Genomic DNA, 13,680 nt, shown 5'->3' with positions numbered 1-13,680 from the left:
AAATTGATCTGCCACTGGACCCATTTTCAGGTATTACTTGACAGACAAAACAGCATATATTTCTAAAAGAAACAGTACCGTAGCATAACGCAAAAAGGACAGGAAGATAAGGATGGTGACAATATATTAAAACAGGACAGGGGCATCTGGGTGGCTCAGTTGGCTGAGCATCTGACTTCAACTCAGGTCATGATGTCATCATTCATGAATTCGGGCCCCATGTCAGGCTCTCTGCTGTCAGCACAGAGCTCACTTCAGATAGATCCTCTGTCTCCCTCTCTCTCTGCCCCTCCCCCCACCAAAAAAATAAATAAACATTTTTAAAAAGACTAAAATTAAAAAAAAAATAGCACATAACATTCACTTTGCAATTTCTGAATGCCAAGCAAGAGGCTGAATAGTTTACATCTGTTACCTCCATTCTAATCCCAGCTCTAGAACTTTCTCGCTAAACACGTAAGTGGCATCAGTTCTCTGAACCTTAGTTTCTCCATGTGCAAACTAGAAATGATTCTTAAATGACCTATCTCGAACGGTTGTGGTAAGGCTCGAGTCAGAGGAGGCATGCAAAGTTAGGAAAAATGCTGAAAAATCTATTGAGCATTAGGCAAATTCAATTCATAGCCTTTTTAAGAAAAACAATTTCTAGGGGCGCCTGGCAGGCTCAGTTGGTTGAGCGTCCGACTTTGGCTCGGGTCATGATCTCACGGTTTGTGAGTTCGAGCCCAGCATTGGGCTCTGAGCTGTCAGCTCGGAGCCTGGAGTCTGCTTCAGACTCTGTGTCTCCTTCTCTCTGTGCCCCTCCCCCACTTGCGCTCTGTCTCTCTCTGTCTCTCAAAAATAAATAAATGTAAAACCACAATTTTTTTTAAAAAGAAGAAAAACAATTTCTAAAGCAATTATTTGAGAAGCAGGTCTTTTTGTGTTAATGAAATTATTGGAAATATTTCGTTAGAGGTACCCCCTTCACGCCAACTCAGTCCATCAGTGCCTCCTGTGTCCAGGACAGGGTCGAACTAATTCCCTGTGAGCCATTCCAGGCAGGCATGTATAACCTATCACCTCCAATAATATAAACAAGCTGAGCTCTGACTATTTTTGGAATTCAATTAAAAAGAAAAAAAAGTTTCAACATCTAATAACACTAACCCAGATTTCCTGCCAAAGGTACTCTTTAATTTTGTGATATAAGAGGATTTTACTAAAATGTCAAACAAACCTAAAGTGTTTACAATAAATATTACATCAAGGCTAACGATACTTAACTGATAGGGAAAAAAACCTTTACTTTTACTAAGGACGCTGCTATGCCAGTAAGTCCAGCTTTTTCAGAAAGAAAAGCTATAAGAACAGAAATACTAAGACTACAAAAGCAAACTCAGTAAGAGCATGTAGTGTGGCACTCGGCCCAGAGGCTTCAGTAGGCACACATGCTTAAGATGTATTTACGTGACGGCTCCAGAGTATTTAAATTTGAGAGTTCCCAACCATGTGGCTAGCACATTTCACCGAACGCTAAAAACATTCTGAGATACTAGAACCAAGGCTCCTGTCCTACAAGTATCCTTTATCTAATAGCATTTGTACTAATTATTTTAAAGCTTACACAGTCAAAACTCTTGCAAATAACTCTACTGTGTTCTTTTCAGATGAAAGCAATTCGAGTCCAAAAACTGGTTTTTACTTAACCACCTGTCTTTTACTAACCATTTCTTTACAAGAACTAAACATCAAACACAGGGTGCTATAGATAAGTCATGTGTTTTCCAGCAGATGGCCCCTTGTAATGGCCAGGTTCATCTAACACCAAACATCCTCTAGAACCTACAATCCTACACAACTGTGGGTTTTCCTTCTTTATGTTCTTATCAACATAATTTTTGAAAATACATTAAGTAATATAAAATGAAAATAGTGTAATTTGCATTGCAGCTTTGAGGGGAAAAAAGCAGAAATGCAGAAACAGTCATAACAAAATTTCCTAAAATAAAATGTATAGCCTGTAACATGCATTATAATAGCAGTTTACCCAATACAAAACCCAAAGGAATCGCTGCTGTGTATTCAATTACAATTTATAAAAATGTAAACATATGTATAAATAATATAAACAATATGACAATTTATATTATTAATGTACTTTTTTAAAATTTTTTTAACGTTTATTTATTTTTGATACAGAGAGAGACACAGCATGAACAGGGGAGGGGCAGAGAGAGAGGGAGACACAGAATCGGAAGCAGGCTCCAGGCTCTGAGCCATCAGCCCAAAGCCCGACGCAGGGCTCGAACTCACGGACCGCGAGATAATGACCTGAGCTGAAGTCGGATGCCTAACCGACTGAGCCACCCAGGCGCCCCTTATTAATGTACTTTTAAGAAAATGAAAATGATACTTTCAATTTGCCTACTCATGGATCAAAGCCTACGGTGTTACACATCCTTCAGAAAAAAAGTCTTCAGTGAGAACTTTTCCTTTCTTTTTTAAATATTTTATTTTTAAGTTATCTCTATACCCAACATGGGGCTGGAACTCACAAACCTGAGATCAAGACTCACATGCTCTACCGACTAAGCCATCCAGACATCCCAAGAGCTTCTCTTTAAAAACTAGCATTTGTGATAACTGATTACCTTAGTTAGAAAAATGAATTGCTGTGCTTTCTTGCACATTTAGAATAAAAGAAGTGAGTTCACAACACTGATAGGATAGCTTGAAATCAGGAAGTGTGATATCTCTGGTTTTGTTCTTTTTTCTCAGGACTGCTTTGGCTATTGGGGTCTTTTGTGTTTGCATACAAACCTTAGGTTTGTTTCTTCTATTTCTGTGAAGAATGACTTTGGTATTTTGATGGGGAATGCATTGAATCTGTAGATGGCTTTTGAGTGGTACAGCTACTTTAACAACATGAAATTTTCCAATCGATGAACACAGGGTGTCTTTCCATTTGTTTGTGTCTTTGATTTCTTTCAGCAAAGTCTTAAGAGTTTTCTCCCTACAGATCTTTCACTTTCTTGGTAAAATTTATTCCTAAGTATTTTGTGAATGGGATAGTTTTCTTTATTTCTTTTTCTAATGTTTCATGATCTCTGTAAGTTGATTTTGTTAACCTGCTACTTTACTGAAATCATTGATTAATCCAAGAAGTTTTTTGATCGGTTATTTAAAGTTTTCTACATATAAGATCATATCATCACCAAGCCATCGTAATAAAAAATACTGGCACAAAAATAGACACATAGACCGGAACAGAGAGCCCAGAATTAAATCTCAGCATATACAGTCAACTAATATTCAACGAGAGAACCAAGAACACCCAATGGGTAAAAGATATTCTCTTCAAACGGTACTGGGAAATTTAGAGGAACACATGCAAAATAATGAACCTGGACCTCTAACTCACACCGCTTACAAAAGTTAACTCAGAATGGATCAAAAACTTAAATATAACACCTGATACCAAGAAACTCCTAGAAGATAGGAAAGAAGCTCATTGATACTTAGCAATGATTCTTTGTACCTGACACCAAAAGCACAAACAACAAAAGCAAAAATCAACAAACAGGACTACATCAAACTCAAAAGCTTCTGCACAGCAAAAGAAACTAACAAAATAAAAAGGTAGCCTTCAAAATGGGAAATATTTTTTGTAAACCACATATCAGATACGGGGTTAATATCCAAAAATATACAGAGAACTAACACAACTTAATAATGAATAAACACTCTCGTTTTTTAAATGGGCAGAAGAACTAAAGAGACATTTTTCCAAAGAGAACATCAAAATAGTTAAAAAGCACATGAGCAGATGCTCAACATCACTAATCATCAGGGAAATGCAAATGAAAACCGCACTGAGATATCACCTCATACCCGCTGGAATGGCTATCATCAAGAAGACAAGAGACAGCAGGTGCTGGCGAGAACATGGGAATGTAAATTAGTCCAACCACTGTGGAAAACAATATGGAGGTCACTCAAAAACTTGAAAACATACCTACCATACATTCCAGCAACTCCATTTCTGGGAATATACTCAAAGGAAATGAAAACAGGAATTCGATGAGATACACACACCTCCATGTTTATTGCAACACTATTGACAATAGCCACGATAGGAAAGCAACCAAATGCCCATTAATGGATGAGTGGATTAAAAAAGATGTGATATATATGCACAATAAAATATTACTTAGCCATGGGAAAGGAGGCTATCCTATCATTTGCAAAATCACAGATGGACCTTGAAAACATTATGCTAAATGGGATAAGCCAGACAAAGAGAAGTACTATAGGGTATCACTTATACATGGAATCTTAAAAGACCAAACATGCTAAAAATAAAAATTAAAAAAAAAAAAAAAAACAGAAAATAAAATGGTGGTTACCAGGAAATGGAAGAGTAGAGAGTAGGGATGTTAAATGGATGCTGTTTAAGTGTATAAACTTGTAATGAGTACTAAAATAGCCATAGAGATTAAATGTACAGTTTGTTGAACAATAATAATAATAATGTACTGCAAGTATGTAATGTGATAAATATCATTACAATGGCAACTATATTACATATATAAACGTATCAAAGTAACACAATATACACCTTAAATTTATACAAGGTTACATGTTAAATTTATCCAATTAAAAAAACTGATAGGAAATGATGAAAGTTTGAAGAATCATACTTCCTAATTCCAAGACTTACTAAAAAGCTACAAAAATCAACTCAGTATAGTATTAAAAATGAACACACACATAAATAAATGGAACAGTTGAGAAAGTACAGAAATAGATTTACACAAATACAGGAAATGGATTTTGACAGAGTACAAAGGCAATTCAATAGAGAAAGGATAATCTTCCAACAAATAGTCCTGGATTAACTGAATATCCACATGAAAAAAATGGACATCAACCCATACCTCATATCTTTATAAAAATTAACTGAAAATGAATCATAGACCTATTTCTAAAACCTAAAACTACAAAACCTATAGAAGAAAAAACAGGAGGAAATCTTGATGACCTTACACTAAGCCAAGAGTTCTTAGATACAACACTAAAGTCATAATCCATAAAAGAAAAACATTGATAAGGTGGACTTTATAAAAATTTTAAACATCTGCTCTGCGAATGGGAGAAAATTTTTGCAAATCACTTATCTGACAAAAGGTTTCTATCCAGAATACATAAACAACTCTCAAAATTCAGTGACAAGAAACTAAGCAACCCAGTTAAAAAGGGGACACAAAAAGAGGCACCTGGGTGGCTCAGTCACTTAAGTGTTCAACTCTTGATTGGACAGGTTCATGGGATCAAGCCCTGCATCAGGCTTAGTGCTCACAGCTCAGAGTCTGCTTGGGATTCTCTCTCTCCCTCTCTCTCTGCCTCTCCTCCACTCGCACTCTCTTTCTCGCTCTCTCAAAATAAATAAACTTTTTAAAAAAGTGGGCAAAACATGCAAACAGATAATTCACACAGATGGCAAATAAGCATATGAAAAAAACGCTCAACATTATTATTCACTAGGGAAAACAGAAATTAAAACCACAATCACTACACGCCTACTAGAATATCTAGAAAAGACAAAAAAAAAATTATGAAACAGCATGCTAGCACGGATACAGAGCAGTTAGAACTCCCTTACATTGCTAGAGGGAGCTCAGAATGGTACAGCCACTTGGGAAAACAATTTCATAGTTTCTTACCATAGAACCATTTATATAACATATAAATAGGTACTTACCATATAACCAGAAATCACACTCCTCTAAGTATTTACCCAAGAGAAATGAAAATTTATGATCACACAAGAACCTATCCATGCATATTTAAAACTTCCTTGGTCATAATTGCTAGAAAACAAAAACAACAACCCAAAGGCCCGTCAGCAAGTATAAACAAACAATGGTATCCATCCAATGGAATATAGCTCAGTAGTAAAAAGGAATGATACATGCAACAACATGAATAATTCCCAAACATATTTTGCTAAGTGAAACAAAAGTCAGACCCAAAAGGCTACATACTATAGGATTCCACTTATATGACATTCTGGAAAAGGCAAGACTGTACGGACCACTTACATGACATTCTGGAAGAGGCAAAACCATAGGGATACACAACAAATCTGTGGTTCTTATATATGGTCAGTTTTTTTCACAAAGGGATCAAGGCTTGTCAATGAGGAAAGCAAAGTCGTGAACAATGGTGTGGGAACAATAAATACAGGGCAGAAATAGAATATTACATACAAAGATTAATTTGAGATGGATCACAGACCTAATCATAAATGCTAAAACTTTAAAACTTCCAGAAGAAACACTAGGAGATTATCTTAACAACCTTGGGGGTATAGAAACATTGCTTGCCACATAAAAATAAATACTCAAAAGAGAAAAAGATTTGTAGGTTGCATTTCATCAAAATCTTAAAACTTGGGATCATCAAAAGAAACATTAAAACATGAAAAGACAAGTGAGATACTGGAAGGTAATATCTGTGATACATATGTACAACAAGGGATTTAAATCCAGAATATCTAAAGAACTCTTACAAATCAGTAATAAAAACACAAAGAATCCCAATTTTTTAATGGGCAAACACTTGAAGAGACACTTCACAAAAGACGATATAGGAATGACCAATAAGAACATGAAAAGTGCTGAATATCATTAATCACCAAGAAAACATTAATTAAAACCACAGTGAAATACCTTTTTAAAACAACTAGAGTGACTAAAATTTAAAAGACTGACAATACCAAATATTGCAGAGGATGTAGAACAATGGAAATTCTCATATATTGGTCATGAAAATATAATATGATACAGCCATTTTGGAAAAATGGAAAAAATGTTGATAGTTTTTTTTATAAACATACACCTAGACCATGATCTAGCAATTTCACTCTTAACTTTCATTTCTTAAAGAGAAAGGAAAACTTACGTCAACAAAATACTCATACAATAATACTTGCTGCAATTTTATTTACGACAGCCCAAAACTGGAAACAACCCAAATATCCATCCACTCACAATCTATCAAATTGTGGTGTAATTATAAAATAGAATACTATCTGACCATAAAAAAGAATGAATTACCAACATACACAACAACACAGATGACTATCAAAACATTATTTTGAGTGAAATAAGCCAACCACCAAACACTACATATTGAACGATTCCATTGAGAGGAAACTCAAGGGCAAGTGAGAGTAATCTATGATGATAGGATTGCAACAATGGTAGCCCATGGAGTGGAAACTGAAAGAGGGCATAAAAGAACTTTCTGGAATAATGAAATATTTTAAGTTGTTTTTTTTTTAAGTTTATTGAGAGAGAGAGAGAGAGAGAGAGAGAGAGAGAGAGAGAGATAGGAGAGACCGACCAGGGAGGGGCAGAGAGAGGGGGAAAGGCAGAGTCCCAACTGGGTTCTGCCTGTCAGCAGGGAGCCGGAGGTGGGGCTCCATCTCACAACCTTGAGATCATGACCTAAGCCAAAATCAAGAGTCAGAGGCTTAACCGACTGAGCTACCCAGGCACCTCAAAATGCAGATCATATCACATGTCACCCTGCAACACTGAACACAACAAATAGCTACTTTTAGAGAGTGTATTAATTCATTCAAATTCATAGAAGAAGGAATAAGTTCACATGTTTGGGAAAACAGAATGGTCTTACTTTAAGCAACCTGAAACTATTAACAAACAAAAATAATATTTTTTAATTAAACTTGCCAATAGAAGTATGAAACGATATAATTATGGACCAAATAAAGAGGTTAAACACTGAATCAGAGTCCTAAGCATCTTATCTTAGGAACACATGAACTATTATCAAAGTCAATACCCCCCCCCCCAAAAAAAAAAGTATACACTATCTTTGTATGTTATTCCTGATTGGGCAGGGATGACAGTTAACAATATAAATTATGATGAGAATAATTTATATAGGGAAAAATACAGCTATGTTAACTACCCAAAACTTCTGTTCTCAGTCGAATCCAACATAAAAAAAAAAATAATAATTCATCCAACAGTGGATGATTTTGCTACAGGGTCTACAATTATAACTCTAGTTCTTACATAATATTAGGAAGTATAACAAATTTCAACCCCAAATGAATTAAAATGATGGTTCATATAGGAACCCCCACAAGTGTAATAAACCGGACAAAAGGATTATCTAGACTAACACTGACATTTGACCACATCTCTTAACCTTTCATTTTAAAAATAAATAAAGGAAATGCAATGTTATCATTTACTTGATCAGCGAATTCTAAGGTGCTTTAACCAGAAACCTACTTCCCAACTTAACTGTAAGACAATCCTTAATACACATGCAGACACACATATACACACACACACACACACACACACATGCATTTGTGAGTATGTGTATGTGTTTGCATGATCACATGTATGTGTGCAGAATAAGTTCTAGGCATTCTCAAAAGTTCCAAACGGATTTGGCATTGGTACTAAAAGAAAACACCTGAAATAGTAAAATATTTGATCAGCCCGTTTTTTAAAGCTCTGCAGGAGAAGCATACCTGTGCCCTCTTCTGCACCTCAGAGAGGAGCTCGGAGTACTGCAACTCCAGTTCCTTCTTTTGTTTCTGCCAGCAGCTCTCTTGGGCTTTGATCTGCTCTGCCACTTTGTTAAAAGTGTCTTCCTGTGTGTGCTGAAGCTCCCTCATTGTGTCAGACTTGTTTTTACAGATATACTCCAGATGACTTATCTAAACAGGGAAATGCAACAGAGAATGAGATAGGCTCACAAAACATTTCTTTGTACATCTCCCCCAAAACCATCCAAAATTTTCACCTATGATTCATTCCTTAAGCTCACATAAAAATTGTAAGTTAAAATGAAAACCCAAAAATTAAGAAACAGAAATCGGTAGGGCAAATAATCATATTTTAGAAGAATATGGTGTCATTTACATGCACATATGCTGAGATGACAAACCATTTTTCTCTTTCTAATCAAGTTACTCACTCTAGAATCAACTTTACTGAGAAAATTAAGAAGACTATTCTTATTTCTAGAACCAAAGCTCTTCAGTGGGAAACAGCATTTCAATGAGATTTACAAATCTACAAACATTTTACATATAATAAAACAGAACAGTACAACCATTTTTTTATTTCACGTTCCAAATGCTGGAAAGAAAATCATCTGAGATGTACGACAATTAATGATGTTCGAAACTATGAAAAACTGTTAAAACATAATACCATCTCAGAGGGTTCAAACATGTACTCATTTTAATTGCCAGTAATTTTCAAACCCATTATACACACATTCACAATTATGAACAGCATCTGGGCTTCTCACAATGTATTCCCTCATTTCCTCAATCCTACTTCTCAGTGCCCGTGGTTGTATTTGCCAATCGAACCAAGGCAAAATGCCCTCAGTCTAAAATTAGGCCAAGATGCTGTTTCATTAATTCAACAGATTAGAGTTAAAAACAACAACAACAACAACAACAACAACAACAACAACAACAACAACTTAGGTAAGTTTTTCTCTTCACGTCCCATAAGAGCAAGTGCCATTTCAACTAAGATCTGGAAACCGGACCACATAACAGAGTTCTGACCAGTTCAATAGACCCAGGATAAGAACTGATATCTTCAATGGTGAAATATGTTGGTCTGCTAAGCCATTTTAATTTTCCATCACCAAAATAGGGCTTTTTAAAAAATTTTTTTGATATACTGAATTTCTGGGCTCATGAATGGTAAAGTGATCCTAAGAGTCTACTGTTTTCTCCTACCGTGTATACCTCTCACATGCTACAGCACGGAAAGGGTTTTGTAATACACATCTTATTATAATTCAAGAAATATCATAAACATAATTTTAAATTTTTAAGTGCTTTTAAAGTAACACCTCATTATTTCCTGAGCAAAAATTTTAAGATCATGTTTTTGAATAGCTGTATCTTGTTTCTATTTTATGCTAACATAAAGAGTTGGTTTATTAATGTAAATGACTAAGTTCTTTGAATTGCTTCATCAGTAAGATTAATTTATTTTCTTTTAATTAGGTCCCTGTGGCTAATACTGGCTAGTAGTATTAGCATGTCCTGCACAGAGTGTGGAGCTTAGAGACTTCATACAGACTTCAGTCACATTTACATGCCCACAGCAATGGCATCAAACTGAGTTGTAGACAAGCCATAATTAATGGTATTGAATTATTAACACCCAAATTCTTTTTGAAATAAGATGAATGTCAGCCCCTCTTAATGATACTGTGATGTGGACAAATGTCACTGAATTTAATAGAGGTATCTGGTGCCTGAGGACAGTTACCTTCTCATTAGCCCTGGTGAGGTCTGAGATCAGGGCATCAACATTCTCCTGCAAGACTGCACAGAGCTCGGACCACGAGAATTTATCCAGCATGCCTTCTGGTTGTTTTATGAGCACACAGCCCGCTATCAAGTGCTGATACAAGGTATGAAGAAAGGTTAGCTTCTCCTGTGAGAAAAAAAAAATAATAATTCCAATATATCCACATTGTAAGAAGTAAAACACACACTATGCACGGGGAAGTATTTGTTTCAAAAACTTGAGAAGGAATTAAAATGTTCAAGTCTCAGAATACTGTCATTTTGGGTACTTTTTTTACATTCAAAACTACACAGCAGATACAAACTTAGAATTGATTAAACTTGGTATTCAAAACCAAAAATCTGAAGTCTAGAAGCCAAAAGACCAGGGTTCTGACCCCAGTTCTGTTACTACTGAGGATGTCACCTAAGTGCCTGTTCAGACATCACCTTTCTCAGATACATGACATGTCTGGACTAATTGTTTCTAAGCCCTTTTAACTAGACGTCGGTATAGTCAGTCTACAGTTTCATATTTACATCTGCCCAAACAGATGTTATTTAAGTCAAAAAAACCAATATAGAGAGAAGACTGTTGCTCAGTTCCACTGAAGACAAAGTTATACAATATCTGTGCTTTACATGTACACAATTACTCAGCTTTCTTCTTCCCCCAGAGATTCCAGTTTGCTTACCTCTTATAGGAAATCTATCCCAAGCCCCTTAGGCAAAGCAGACAGTGATATGAAAGATATGGAAGAAGGGTTCATCTGTTTTCCCTGTAAGTTCATATAGTATTTGGCACATTGAGCATTTACAGGTGTTTAAATATTACAAAGTAACAGGCAAAAAGAAATGGACATGGCCGCCCAAGACATATTTCCAAAACTGTCCAATTAGAAATATACAATAAAAAGTTCTTTAAAATTATATTGCCATTGTAGTAACTAAACCATCCATTGTTTAATGACCTAGAAACACTATGCCGTAGAATTCAGTAAAAAGCTGATCCCATCTTGAACACACAAAAAGTTTATTTACTAACGTGCCAAATGGCTCTCTTTATAAGGTGTTTCATCTATAAACTGCCAAAGAGTGGAACTCAAGACAAGGCAATTGTAAAGCTGCAAAAGGATATTTTATGTAGATAATAAGTTGCCTCAAGATTTTTTTAATAGACCAGCAAGAAAAGAAAACTTTTAAAAGAAAGAAATTTGAGGGGGGAAAAATAGAAATGCTAACCTTCTAGACAAGAATAACTGTATCTAGCATATGCAAAGGTTTTGTGTTTATAAATTGTGGGGAAAGTTTTTCTATATATATCAAAATGTGTATCTTTAATTGTCTCTAGATGACACCTTACTTTTTCCCAATATAACAATTTAAAGCCAAAAAATTTTAATATGTAGTTACAGCCACTAACTTGCGTTAGGATATCGGAAGAATCTTCATAAATATGTTACGCCTTTTTCTTTTTTAAGCAACTAAAGATGTCTTTTGCATTTTCAACTGGGTTGAGATACTTAAAAACCTTATTAAATCCAACTAACCAAATGTGATATTCAGGCACTAAAGGTCTTCACCCTCCACATTTTGCCAAGTGATCAAGTTCATCCTAAAGGGTAATTCATTGTGTCGCCATTATGTCCTTTTTGCTTGGGCTGTGACAAACCATGCATGATAATCATCCATTTGGCGTGAAAAGAGAATCTCAAGATCCAAAATCAATTCACACATGTTGAACCCAACCACAATGCTGTAGACATGCTGACTTTACAATACAGTCAGGCTTCTAGTTTCCTTTACTTTAATCATTATCTGATGTGTAGAACAATTCCAGCCCCTTCATGTGGACACAATTTAAATCCCAGACTGTAAGAAGAGTGGAAAGAATGTTTCCTTTTTACTCTCTTGGCATTCATGTCCATATTTGTTGGAGTAATGAACTCAATATGCAGGAAGACTCAGATAAACCAGCTCCACACTAGCTAAACTAGCTCTATATCCCATGGGTGAAAGAACATATAAGATAACAATTCCATTCACCCAGCCTCACACAGAATATAAAAGTTTTGCCATAATATTTTAAGAATTTATTAATAAATAAAAATGCATAGGCAACTCTCGAGGGCATCCAAATAAAGGTTTAATATTGTGGGTGACTTCTATTTTTCCACATTTTGGTTACTACCCTGTAATTGTAAAGAGTAAGGAGACTGTCTATTAGAGCAGATATTACTTCTGTTTTGCAAATAAGGAAAGATGTGGAGAGACTAAGCTGTGTGGCTTGTCCATATTCACATTTTGCAAACAGAAGTACCACTAGCCAAGTCTGGTTCTTTCTGATCATGAGAAACATATTCCCACCATGTTCAGCTGCTAAACTACTGAAATAAAAAATAGTTTTGTCAGTGGCAAATAGGTAAACTTTGAAAGGACCATCAGGAGCGTAAGTGCTGGGGATACAAGCGGCACGAGAGACCGAGGGGTTAAACTCTATCACTTCTCTCCAAATTAGGATGACCTGATAGTGAAAGAGTGACCGATTTTGCGACTGGCATGACTATTTCAAAACGGTTGGCTCAGAACAATTTTTTTGAATTAAATTAAATTTTTTTGAATTAAGTAAAAATAGCCACGTGATGTATGTAAATTTCTAAAACCGAGATTAGTGAAGGCCTTTCCTGCCAGGCATCCTGTCTCAGGTGATACCTCGGTATCCTTCTGGAAAGCCTGGGAAAGCTTCTGCAGTTCACTCTCCGATTGGGCCGCTCGAGCCTTTTCTTTCTCCCAACAGTGCAGCACATTTTGTAGTTCCGCTTTCAAAGTGCTTATGAGAGCCTCTCTGTCTGCACATTTAGTGCGTAAATGACTTAACTCTTTACTGACATCAGCCAGTTTATCCTGAAGGTCCTGTCAGAGATACAAAATAAAGAGACCATATGAAGGCCGGCCAATAAAGGGGCCGAGGATGCAAATGTAAAATACATAATGAAGAGTTCCTAAGCTTTACCATAAAAGAATCATAAAGGCAAGCATCTGACTACAGTGCCAAACATACTTAGGCATTTTAAGGTATTTGATTGAATATATTTTCTAAAGTATGCTATTGTAGCTCAAAAGTTAGGAAAAAACTGCTAAGTTTTAACATGTAAACATAAAATATTCCCAAGATAGCTAATTCCAAAAAGCTCTTTGAAAAGGACTTTTCCTTTCAATTCATTATTTAAAAAAATAATAATAACTTGGTAGCTCAAAGCATTTTAATAACATGTAAATAACACTTTTAAATGAAATCTTTTACCTTCCGTATAAGAACATTTACTTCC

General features: G+C 35.6%; 1 protein-coding gene across 12 annotated transcripts in view; it reads right to left on the bottom strand.

The window, feature by feature from the left end:
* CCDC171 (coiled-coil domain containing 171) overlaps positions 1 to 13,680 on the bottom strand; it is a 310,942-nt gene that overhangs the window by 173,054 nt on the left and 124,208 nt on the right. For all 12 annotated transcript variants that reach the window (XM_019815993.3, XM_045043841.1, XM_011288346.3 and 9 more), the window contains 3 exons: positions 13,064 to 13,264; positions 10,332 to 10,499; positions 8,558 to 8,746 (listed from right to left, as the gene is read on the bottom strand). In XM_019815993.3, the coding sequence (XP_019671552.2) occupies positions 8,558 to 8,746; positions 10,332 to 10,499; positions 13,064 to 13,264 (558 nt within the window). The remainder of the gene's footprint in view (positions 1 to 8,557; positions 8,747 to 10,331; positions 10,500 to 13,063; positions 13,265 to 13,680) is intronic.

Source organism: Felis catus, chromosome D4, assembly GCF_018350175.1.
Source record: "Felis catus isolate Fca126 chromosome D4, F.catus_Fca126_mat1.0, whole genome shotgun sequence".
NCBI lineage: Eukaryota > Metazoa > Chordata > Mammalia > Carnivora > Felidae > Felis > Felis catus.
The sequence above is the reverse complement of the archived record's forward strand: the minus strand, read 5'-3'. Positions and strand labels throughout refer to the sequence as shown.